Source organism: Babylonia areolata, chromosome 18 (genome assembly GCF_041734735.1).
Source record: "Babylonia areolata isolate BAREFJ2019XMU chromosome 18, ASM4173473v1, whole genome shotgun sequence".
Lineage (NCBI taxonomy): Eukaryota > Metazoa > Mollusca > Gastropoda > Neogastropoda > Buccinidae > Babylonia > Babylonia areolata.
This window is the reverse complement of record NC_134893.1, coordinates 71,023,674-71,036,173: the sequence shown is the minus strand read 5'-3', so window position 1 is coordinate 71,036,173 and position 12,500 is coordinate 71,023,674. Positions and strand designations below refer to the sequence as shown.

The 12,500-nt window shown below is 41.2% G+C and overlaps 1 protein-coding gene across 1 annotated transcript in view; it reads right to left on the bottom strand.

Moving 5' to 3' along the window:
- LOC143293039 (epidermal growth factor receptor-like) overlaps positions 1-12,500 on the bottom strand; it is a 293,667-nt gene that overhangs the window by 8,907 nt on the left and 272,260 nt on the right. Inside the window, exons 17-25 of the mRNA XM_076603865.1 lie at positions 11,823-11,976; positions 11,203-11,316; positions 9,873-9,974; positions 9,230-9,476; positions 7,816-7,907; positions 6,275-6,350; positions 4,659-4,805; positions 3,709-3,806; positions 878-967 (exon numbers count right to left, since the gene is read on the bottom strand). Coding sequence (XP_076459980.1) covers positions 878-967; positions 3,709-3,806; positions 4,659-4,805; positions 6,275-6,350; positions 7,816-7,907; positions 9,230-9,476; positions 9,873-9,974; positions 11,203-11,316; positions 11,823-11,976 — 1,120 coding nt within the window. The remainder of the gene's footprint in view (positions 1-877; positions 968-3,708; positions 3,807-4,658; positions 4,806-6,274; positions 6,351-7,815; positions 7,908-9,229; positions 9,477-9,872; positions 9,975-11,202; positions 11,317-11,822; positions 11,977-12,500) is intronic.

Below are 12,500 nucleotides of genomic sequence, written 5' to 3'. Positions count from 1 at the left end.
AAGCACTATCAACCCTAGTGAAGATAAAGTTGTTAACTGATTACGTGATCAGATACAGATACAGAGGGTGCAGACACAACCGAGAAAAAAAAAAAGTACAAAGATAAACACGAGATCACCACTTGTTGACTCAGCATGCATTGCATCCAGCATGAGTCTTGTGCGTGTGGGTGCGTGTAAGTAAGTGACCGAATGTGTGTGTGTGTGTGTACGCACGCACGCACGCGCGCGCACACACACACACACACACACAGATTAGTCGAAAGATCAGCCTCTTACATTCTTCTCGAAGCATCAATTAACTCCTTTTATTTGAAGCCTGGGTCACTATCACCATGTTTGATATACATTTGTTTTTAGTCTGACATCCACGCAAGGTTTTGGAACTTTTTTTTTTTTTTTTTTCAGTTCCTATATCCGTCAAAGTACACTGAACACTGAGATGTCTAATGTCTTTAGCTGTACAGCTGGAGGTGCATATTAGAACACTAACTGTTAAGCGAATACCTCAGAGAGAGAGAGAGAGAGAGAGAGAGAGAGAGAGAGAGTGAAAAAAACACCAAACAAACCCGCAAATCATGCTGGCAAAAATTAAAACACCGAACATTATTGCCGTGCCAAGTGGAAAAAGAAAAAAAAACAAAAAGCTTCTACATGACAATAACATGCAGATGTTTCCATTAATTATTGTTCTATTTCATTTTTTATTATCTTATTATATACATTTTCTCTACAGCGCATGCTGCGTATAGGGAGTGAGACGACCACCACGTGACTCAGTGACGACATTTAGAAAAAAAAAGAAAAAAAAAAAGAAGAGGGGAGAGCATGCACAAGTCAGAAAGAAAACCAAGGGGCAGTAACCGGGTGCCACTACCTCGCCCACCGTGTTGACAGCATCGATTGGGACAAGGTCAAGGTCAGATCCACGATAATTTTCGTCAGGGATTTTCTTGAACACATCTCCCTGCCATGCATAAAAGTGTGCTTTGTGGTTTGTCTGGCCTGGAACCACGACCAATACGACGTCGCATAAACTTTCTCGATTTATTTTTTATTTCGTTATTTAGTCAATTCTTTATCTATTTATCTATGTACTTAAATTTTGTTGTTGTTAAAAAACAACTAAACAGCTACAACCAAAATATATGCTCTTATGAAAAACAATCCACTAAAAAGAGTAACAATTACTGTACAGATTCCTAAACTGGATCTATATATACATATATATATATATAAAAGGTGTGATGGGGGTGGGGGGTTAACAGTATTTCATTCATTATCAATATCAATCAAGATGCAACGACAAGTATAGGTTTAAATAATAGGTATATATAATAATGTGGACACATACCGTTAATAGAATCATCCTAACTGATTTTTACATTGTTAGCAAAGATACCTTTTTTTGCGCAAACCTCCCGTTCATTTGATTATTAATGAATCATCGATAACTGGTTTGATATTGTTACAGTAGTTATAAACTTAATTCTATACATTTTTGCTGTTATGTGTCCCGTTCCCCTCCTCTATATGATGATAATTATCATTATTTTGATTATCACTGTTGTTGTTATCATGATATGGTGCACACCTCTAATTCCAACATACCTCTCATCTAATGATTATTGTTGTCATTATTGTCTTGATTTTCTAAAAAAAAAACCCAACTTATTATTGCTTTAAAGATAAAGGGATAGTTAAAAATGTCTGAACTTTTTTTTCTTTTTTGTGTGCGAAAATTTGGACAGATCCTATCGCTTCCTCAAATATGCTGCGACGAATAAAAAAATGTATTAGAAATATGTAATTAGACTGAGAATATTATGTATTCTTCTGTTTTTCACCCACCCCTTCTGCAAAATAAAAAAAATAAAATAAAAGGAAAAAAAAGTTGAATCTTAACCAAAAAAAAAAAAAAAAGAACAACAAACAAATTTAACTATCTAACTAACTAACTAAGTAACTATCTAGCCAAATAATATAAAAATAATAGAAACGCTTAATCCAAACAATGTCCCGTTGCTCTCCAACGAACAATAGTAGTGGTAGTAGTAGTAGTAGTAATAGTGGTAGTGGTAGTAAATAGTATAGACAGTATGGATGACAACAGCCCTCAAGCCAAAGCCATCGTTAACATAAATAAACAAACAAATAAACAATCAAACAAGCAGGCAAGCTGGATGACTATAGATAAGTACACAAATGGATGAATAACAGGAACACACACACACACACACACACACACACACACACACACACACACACAGAGAGAGAGAGAGAGAGAGAGAGACAGAGACAGAGAGAGAGAGAGAGAGAGAGAGAGAGAGAGAGAGAGACAGAGACAGGGATAAAGAGAGACAGGGATAAAGAGAGACACAGAGACAGAGACACAGAGACAGACACAGAGAGAAAGAGACAGAGAGAGACACAGAGACACACAAAGAGAGAGGCAGGCAGACAGACAGACAAACAGAAAATAATTCTGGCTATTACACAATTCGAAGGAGGAAAAACAAAACAAAAACGAGTTAAACAAACGAAGAAAGATCTAGACATCAAAAGGGATGACTAACAATAAACTGGGTGGGTGGGTGCTATAACACACGCCAAAGCAGACAGAAATAAGTGTTGGGGGTTGGGGGGTTGGTTGGGGTGAGGGGTGGGAGGGAGGTAGTGGCGCGTTGTGGGAGAAAGGGAGGGAATGCACAGGATGGTCACACCATTGTAACAATTATCTTCTCTTGTCTTCCCTCTCTTCTTCCACGTCGATAAAGAAGACACGGTTGCTTACACTTACCTATGTAGATGAGTGCACATCAACAAAGAGCACATCTATCTAACATTAAAAAAGCATATTCTATCTATCTATCTATCTATCTATCTACCTATCTACCTTCTCAAAAACTACAAAATACTCTTCCATCATAATCACTGTTCACGAAATCTTAGGGAACCGGGCATAATTACCAATTATTTATATAAAACAATGTTCAACCAATCTTTTTTTTCATTTGGATAGCTGCACTGTTTTTTTCTGTGTCAAACATTCACACTCATCCTCTGAATAAAAGGGGGGCAATGCCACTTAACAGTTAATCATCCTTACCACCAAAACCATACTCATGTTAGAAAATAAGTAAAAGAACTCTTAAAATCATAATGTTGATTACCACAACTGTTTAGGTATTCCTGCGCTTTCCGTTTTTCTTTGGCTTTGCCTTTCGCACAAAAAGATCATAATCATGTTAAAGATAAGTAAAGAACTTAGAAATCATAATGTTGATTGCCACACTTGTTAAGTTACACCTGCACATGTTCTAGCTTTGCCTTTCGCACAAAAAGATCATAATCATGTTAAAGATAAGTAAAGAACTTAGAAATCATAATGTTGATTGCCACACTTGTTAAGTTACACCTGCACATTTTTCTTTCTCTTTTCCTTTTCTTTCTGTGAGAAAAAGAGAGGGAAGAAGAAGTATATGAAGCAACAACAACAACAGCAACAAGATTCATATACCTACGTTTTTTTGTTTTTATTTTGTTTTGCTTTGCCTTTTTTTCTTTTTTGTTTTTGGTCTTAAAGGTGAGGAGAAGAGAAAGTCAGGGAAAAAAGTACAAGAAACAACAACAACAACAACGACGACGACAGCAACAAGAAACATACATATACATATCCAGCCCCACTACAAACGTGGGATGTTTTACCTGCACAACCAGGTAGCGACCAGGGTCCCGCGCCATCTTGGCAAACTCCTCGGCCAGTTCCTTGAAGTTGGGTCTGCTTTCAGCATCCAGCATCCAGCCTGCAGGGAGTGGGTGGGAGGGGGTGTGGGGGAGGTGACAGCGACAGTATTTAGTTATAACCATCACGGAGAATAGTTCGTTTTTAGGTCTTACGTAAGGAATCAAAACATTTAAAGAAATACGTTTCATCATCTGAATATGTACACAGACAGCCAGCCAGATACATAGACAGACAGACACACACATATACATATATGTATATATGAGAGAGAGAGAGAGAGAGAGAGAGAGAGAGAGAGAGATGTAGACGGACAAAGACACACACACACACGCACACACACACACACACAGAGTAAGTAATGTACAGTTATCTATCTATCCACCTCTGCATCTCTCGATGTATGTATCTGTATATTTATCTATCCATCGATCTATCAGATTGTCTGTCTGTGTCCATCTGTATCAATATACTCGCGCGCGCGCGCGCGTGTGTGCGCGCGTGCGTGCGGTGACATGTGTATCTGTGTGTATGAATGTAACAATCTATGAATGTATTTATCTAGATACAGATTATATATATATATATATATATATATATATATATATATATAGAGAGAGAGAGAGAGAGAGAGAGAAAGAGAGATACACGCGCGTATGTGTTTGCGTGTGTGTGTGTTTACACAAGAGCGCGCGCGTGCGTGCGTGTCTGTGTCTGTGTGTGTCAGTGTGTGTGTGCTCACACGCCAGTCTGTATCTGTCTGCCAGTTGTCTACAACAACAACAACAACAACAACAAAACCCCACCAAAGAACAAATACAACCCATCCCACCACCCGCATGCTCCCCCCTCCCATCCTCCTCCACACACACACACACACAACAACAAAACAGCCGACACAGGTCACACTGACATTTGATCATGATCATGTAGACGTCGATGGTGCAGATGGAGGGCTGGGGCAGCCTCTCTCCCTTCTCCAGCAGTCCGGGCACGTCCCGGGCACGTATGCTGTCGTATGGCTTCTGGCCGTACGTGAACAGCTCCCAAGCCGTCACCCCTGTTTCACAGTAACGACAGCAACTTTCACTTTCGGTTTCTGTGGCCTGTTGTTTTTTGTTTTTCCACACAGCAACTTTCACTTTCGGTTTCTGTGGCGTGTTTTTCCAAGGAGGGCGTCAAAAAAGCGTGTGTGGATAGACACATTCATTTATCATTATCATACACTGCAGCACATCTGGTTAAAAAGAAAAAAACAAACACTGTGTGTGTATTTGTTAGAGATGTATGTGTTGAGAGAGAGGGAGAGAGAAAGAGAGAGAGAGAGAGAGAGAGAGAGAGAGAGAGAGAGATCATGGTTGGTCATATTTATTTATTTAATTATTTGTCTATTCATTTATTTGTACATACATTCATTTATTTATCTAAATATTCATTCCTTCATTTATCAATCAATATTGATTCATTCATTCAATAGAAATCGTTTGTGTCAATCTCATTCTCAACTGGTGCATTAAAAAAAAATAATGTAGAGAACTATAATGTCACTACCACACTTGGTATTAACTCCTTCACCGCCATCAAATCTTTCACACTGTAACAAAGCTTTACGGCTGCAGCCAGTTTCCTCACCAGTAGAAAACAATGACTAACCTTCGCTCCCTGACCTAGTTTGAAGGGAACAAGTCATTGTGTTGTTCTAACATGAACTGAAACAAGTTTATTGTGTTGCTTTAACATGAACTGAAACACGTCCACTGTGTTGTTTTAACATGAACTGAAACAAGTTCATTGTGTTGTTTTAACATGAACTGAAACAAGTCATTGTGTTGTTCTAACATGAACTGAAACAAGTTTATTGTGTTGCTTTAACATGAACTGAAACACGTCCACTGTGTTGTTTTAACATGAACTGAAACAAGTCCATTGTGTCGTTTTAACACGAACTGAAACAAGTTCATTGTGTCGTTTTAACATGAACTGAAACAGTCCATTGTGTTGTTTTAACATGAACTGAAACAAGTCCATTGTGTTGTTTTAATACGAACTGACATTGTGTCGTAATAACACGAGCTGAAACCAGTCCATTGTGTTGTTCTAATATGAAGTGAAACATGTCCATTGTGTCGGTTTAACACGAACTGAAACATGTCCATAGTGTTGTTTTAACACGAACTGAAACATGTCCATAGTGTTGTTTTAACATGAACTGAAACATGTCAATTGTGCTGTTTTGACACGAACTGAAACAAGTCCATTGTGTTGTTTTAACACGAACTGAAACATGTCCATAGTGTTGCTTTAACGTGAACTGAAACCTGTGATTGAGAGCATCCTATCTAAAATATTTGGAGCTGGGGAAGTGTTTATTCACACAGAAACGTGGCAGTGAAAGAGTTAATAATAAAAAAAATAATAAAAAGAGACACAGAGTGGGAGACAGGCAAGTTATCACGCCATGCACGTGCACACTGTTCGCAGCACACACACACACACACACACACACATAGTGCACAGTTGTCTTCTTACCGAAACTCCACACGTCACTCTTGTGCGTGAAGATTCTGTGCTGGATGCACTCCAATGCCAGCCACTTGATCGGCATCTGTCAACGCACGCACGCACACACACACACACACACACACACGCAAGCACGCACATACAAACACACGCACATACACGATAATTGTTGGGTTTTTTTTGTAGTATCTTTTATCCCATCATCATTACACCCCCAACCACCATCACCAGCACCATCATCACCATCATCGTCGTCATAAGCATTACTTTATCTCGACACGAGAAAAAACAACAACAACAACAAAACAAACGACGGTACATATTGCGATTCTCACCGTTATAACTACTTCAAACACAAAGGTACAAACAAAACAAACAATCAAAAACAAAATAAAAAATGGAAAAGATTCCTTTAAAATGACACAGTCATAAAAATAAAGAATTGCTGATCATCATTTCTTACATTTCTAAAAGTGGGGAAAGAGTCATAATAAAACAAAAAATTATGGTGATTCTTTGATTTAAAACAAACAAACAACACCAGCAGCAGCAGCAGCAGCAACAAAACCACCCTCTAAAACGCACATGAAAATATAAACGATTTCACAACCATCCTTAATAACATTTCATATAAACGCTTCTATTTTTGTTGTTGTTGTTGACAGTTTCCTCCCAATCGCAGAAAAAGTGACATTTTTATTATAGGCTTGCTCCAAAATAACTCTCTCCTTGTTTTCCTTTTTAAAGAAATAAATAAAAGAAGAAGTAAAACTAAACGAAAAATGTATTGAATTTGTTTTTGAAACAGACACGATCAATCGGGTGGATTTTCTGTGTCGAGAAAGAGGCGGGAGGGAGAAAGAGAGAGGGGGGAAGGGGGGAGAGAAAGGGGGGGAGAGAGAGGTGGGGAGAATAAGGGGGGGAGAGAAAGGGGGGAATGGGGGGAGGAGAAAGAGAAGGGGGGAAGAGGGAGAGAAAAGGGTGGGGGAGAGAGAGAGAGGGGAGGGGGGAGAGAGACAAAGAGACAGACAGACAGACAGAGAGTGACAGAGACGGAGAGAGAAAACGCCGACATTTGACTGTCGAATGACTCTCTTTACGTTCGGTCTCTCCAGAGCGAGCCCGTCAATCATCGCTTTTTTGATCTTCCGCTTGGTCTAAAGGGAGTTAATGCCCCCTTTGCACAGCAGCCTGTTGATGTTCACAGCTCTGTTACCTCCCTTGGCTCGTGGGAGAAAGGAGGGGTCGATGGGTGAGGCAGGGAGGGGGGGCGTGGGGTGGACATTTGTTACCGCAACAAAAACGTCTGTAAATTAATCTGTTTTCTCCAATTCAAAACGTATAACTATCGGAAAAAACAACAACAAAAAACAACTGTATCGATTGTTTTTAAACATCCCCGCCTCTTAATTCAATATCAACAGCTTAAAGGTTCTCTAGCCTTTCAAGGCCATACTAAATAAAACGCTTATACATAAAAGACGAAAACTGCAACAAAACAAAACAGCAACTTTGAAAATCAATCAAAGGGAGGGAAGCGATGTCGTTACCTTCCCGCCTCCAGCACGGTACTCCTCCTCGTTGTAGTCCAACAGTTTGGCCAGTCCGAAGTCTGTGATCTTCACCTGTGTCGGTGTTTGAACTGGGCAAGGGCAAGACCAGACAAACTGTTTGTTACTTTCGAGAATTCCTCATGGATAAGCATTAATTTCGTGCGTGTGTTTCTTTTTCGTTAGTTTCGAGAATTACTAGCAGATAAGCATTGTTTTCGTGTGTTTTGCTGTTTCGTTTCAAACACTGCAGTCCACAACCATTTAATTACTGGGTCCACACTCCATAAAACAAAACAAAATCAAACGTATGCAGTTTGGTGGACACACACACACACACATTGTTGTTAATGCATTGATTTTTCAGTCTTTTCTGGAAATTCCAGTGGTTTCGTTGTGATATACTTTTTGAATAATGTTTTTTTTTCCTTCTTTTTATTCCAGGAAAACTGTATTATTAATCATTATGTTTTCATATTCAGACCATTTTGTCACTGTTTAGTTGATTGATGAAGATGAACACTTCTTTGTTGCCGTTTTTATTTATTTATTTTTTTAAGATACAATATCAAAATTTGTGAATAGACAAATCAAATTGAACACACACAATCACATATAAACACAGTCATGCGCGAGCACGCAGGGTCTCTCTCTCTCACACACACACAAACACATGCACGCACACACACACTCACATTATCTATAAAAAAGATAATATATATATATATATATATATATATATATATATTATGTATAACACGTAGACAATAACCCTTCTCACACCCATCCACTCTTCTCATACCTAAATCCTCCATCACCCACCCTCCCCCACCCCATCCACAAACTTTCTTCAACCCTTCACCACTTTCATGTGAAGGGGGGTTTGTCGAACCCGGGACCCTCAGACTGAAAATCCAAAACTCTTTATGAATCAAATGATTAACCACTGGGCTACTGCACCCCGTCTAGAACCCAAAACTGGACCCTCAGACTGAAAGTCCCAAAACGCTTTATCTCTTAACTCATTATACACCGCAGCTGCATGCCTGCTACAACTCCCACGGACCAGCACTACATGAGACCACCGCAGACAAAAAAACAACAACAGTATGGTTCACTAAAACAGCGAAAATCGCTGGAGAATTGTGGATTTAACTGGTCCAACAAAGCTTCGTTTTCATGCTTCCGGAATCCGTAAACGGGTCAGTTTAAAATGGCAACGGTACCAAGCAAGAATGAACGAAATGAGAATGGCGTGTTGGTACGAGAAAACTCGTACTTGGTCCACAGAGGAAGTAATCATTATAACGAGTTAATTCGCACCTGGAGTGGAATGAGTTAATCAACCACTCGGATACTGCAGCCCTGACTGGGACATCCCCCCAACCACCACCCCACCCCCCCAAAAACTGACCCAACACGTTCCTTGCAGCCAGGTCCCTGTGCACGATACCCCTCTCCTCCAGGTAGCCCATGCCCTTGGCGATCTGCGTGCACCAGTTGAGCAGCACCTTGGAGCCGATGTGCTCCTTGTTCTTGCGCACGTAGTCCAGCAGGCAGCCCAGCGGCATCAGCTGCGTGATGAGCATCATCTGGGCCGACATGCACACCGCCAGGATGCGGATGCAGCAGGCGTGCTCCACTGAGGCCATCACTCGGGCCTGGAGGGGCACACACACACACACACACACAGGGAAAATGCAGAGGTGGTTACAATACGATGCACATGTAATTTCCAATCGGATTGTGTAGCACAAAGGAAATTTTGAACTCTAAATTGACTGGTGAGGAAATGGTTGATAAAGATACATTGTATTGTATTGTATTGTATTGTATTGTATTGCTTTGTATGCAATGCGATATGATGCGCTACGATGTGATACGATCCGATGCGATGCTGTGTGATACGATACCCTTCTTCAAATGGACCAACGGAAATTCTCACACACACACACACACACACACACACACACACACACACACACACACACACAAGCACAGAATTTAAAACAACACACAATGATGTTCGACTGACCCAAACATGTGGCCACACATACCTCTTCCAGCAGTTCCTTGTTCTGATTGGGCGTGGTACCGTCCTGAAGGACCTTGATGGCCACAGGGATCTTCACGTTCTCGCCCTCCGGGATCCAGAATCCCTGAACAGAGAAATCAAAATCAGTGACAGTCAGAATGCGAGTCAGAAGTCACGGGTCCATAGTAAAGCCCTGAAACGCGAAATCATAAAGCGACGGGGGAGGTCGAACTCTGGAAACGAAACTGTGGTGTTTGCGTCGCAGTTGCTGTTGTAATTGCTGCTTGTCTTAATTGCTTGCATGAGCCACGCTCCCTTATAATAACGCAGGAATTCGAATGATTTTGTAGATACTTTTATTCTGCACCTTGCTCTTTCTGGCATTATAAGACAAGTGTCTAATAAGGTCCAAATTTTCCAAATTAACTCCCCAAAAATAACATAAGGTATCGAAACTGACATGAACAGTCAACAACCGTTGAAAATTTGGAACCTCACAAGGCAAATAAAGGAACTGTAACTTATAGTCACTGAAACATTGGAATCTCACAAAGGCAAACCAAAAAAACCCCAACAAAACTGTAACTGTCACTGTCTTTTTTTTCTCCTCCTCCCCCCCCCCTCCCCCGTTAAAAAAAAAAAGAAAAAAAAGTTGAAACACTATGGGGATCTTTATAACGTTTATGGTGTTGACTGATGGGTATCCATATCTCAGTGGACAAAGCCAAGGACAAAATCATCCAGATGCCCTGGTTTGCGCACTTCGCGTCCAGAGCGGTGAAGCGTCAGAGGTTCAGCAGACAGAGTGATAGCTCGGAGCGGTGTGCACATGAATGTCCGGCTGTGCGGGTCCACAGTCTGTGGGATCAGCCTTGTCTTCCTCACTCTCAGCTGGCGTGAAACTTTGGCGAGAACCCAGCGCTCTAGCCATCTGACCACAGCACACGTCAGTCATACAACCTACATACCTTGCGTATGACAGTCAGTCGTGTTCGACTATGACCATCAGAACAGCAGAGGAGATAACTGCTGTCCCGACTATCTGGGTTATAATTTGATTATAGTGGAGAGTGTCTTGCCCAAGTCACATCCCCACTCTCTCGGCCAAGAGGGTTTTAGGACAGTCGGGGTTGGGATGGTTCCCAAAGGCCAACTAACCCCCAAAGGATGCAGCACTAAGAGCCAGTGCAATTTTTCCTCCTAGTTTGAGAATCATACTCTTTCACAAAAGACTAAGTTGTAAATGATTTCCCACTGCAATGGAGAAACCATTGACAATACAGCTCTCACTTTGCTGTTGGCCCAACAGTAAACTAATGTCAATCTGTGATATAAGCTGAGTGTTGACTTACCTTGTAGACAGTGCCGAACGCCCCAGAACCAATGATGCCTCCTTTCCGTAACTCAGACTCCTTGATCAGCCTCAGTTTGGCCAGGTCTGGCTGGGCGTTGGTCGGCGTCACAGGCTGGATACACACATGCACACACACGCACACACGCGCAAGCACGCACGCACACGCACACACGCGCGCACACATATACGCAGGCAATCACACACACACACACACACTCACACACACAATTTGTCAAAATTTCATCATTTTGTGATTAATCTGTGACCCCAGTCGGGGAATGGTGGAGTTAAAAAAACAACATATATTAAATCGAAAACTTAACTAGATTCATCAGAACGTTTTGCCTTAAAGGTAAAATCAATGGCTTTGACATTAATATTTTTTTTCTTTATCGCCGTGAAAAATTCCTAAGCAACGTGACAGGTTTTCATTTCTGAATATATATTGAAGTCTTTATGGAACCCATTTGCTTGTAGGAAAAAAACCCACCAATACAAAACAAGAACACACACACACACACACACTCCTCAAAAACCATACACACAAGTCAAACCACACCGACGCTACCCCCCCCCCCCCTCCCCGTTCAACCAGCCCCCTATACTTTTTACACCCACCTCCGTCTCGTCAAAGCCGGTCATTCTAGCGGTCAGTTCGGCCGTCTTCTCCTTGGACTTGGCCCGTTTCTGGCAGTAGTAGCCGAACAGGGTCAACAGCAGGCCAAGGACTAGCACCCCGCACACGATAGGCACCACCAGGATGATGATCTTTCTGTTGGGGGGGTGAGGGGGGGGGGAGGGTAGAGGAGAGAGGGTGGTGGGGGTAAGTCATCGAGAAAGGTTTTTTTGTTGTTTTGTTTTTGGATTTTTTTCCAAGCATAATAATGACCAAAAACAAAACAACAAAAAAATCAGTAGATAAGAGAAGGTTGCAGCGTATGAGAGCGCTTTCTACACGCACGCGCGCGCGCACACATATACAATCACAAATATTGACAAAGTGCCAAACCTTCATACTTATATGTGTGTGTGTGTGTGTGTGTGTGTGTGTGTGTGTGTGTGTGTGTGTCCCCGCGCATGCGTGTATGTGTAGAAAGCGCTCACATTACGACTGGACAACAATCGCAACAATAACAACTTGACAACAACAATAATGACGACTGGACAACAATAAAACAACAACAACAGCGGGACAACAATAACAACTGGACAACAATCGCGGCAATAACAACTTGACAACAACAATTACAACTGGACAACAACAATAATTACAACTGGACATCAACAACAATTGAA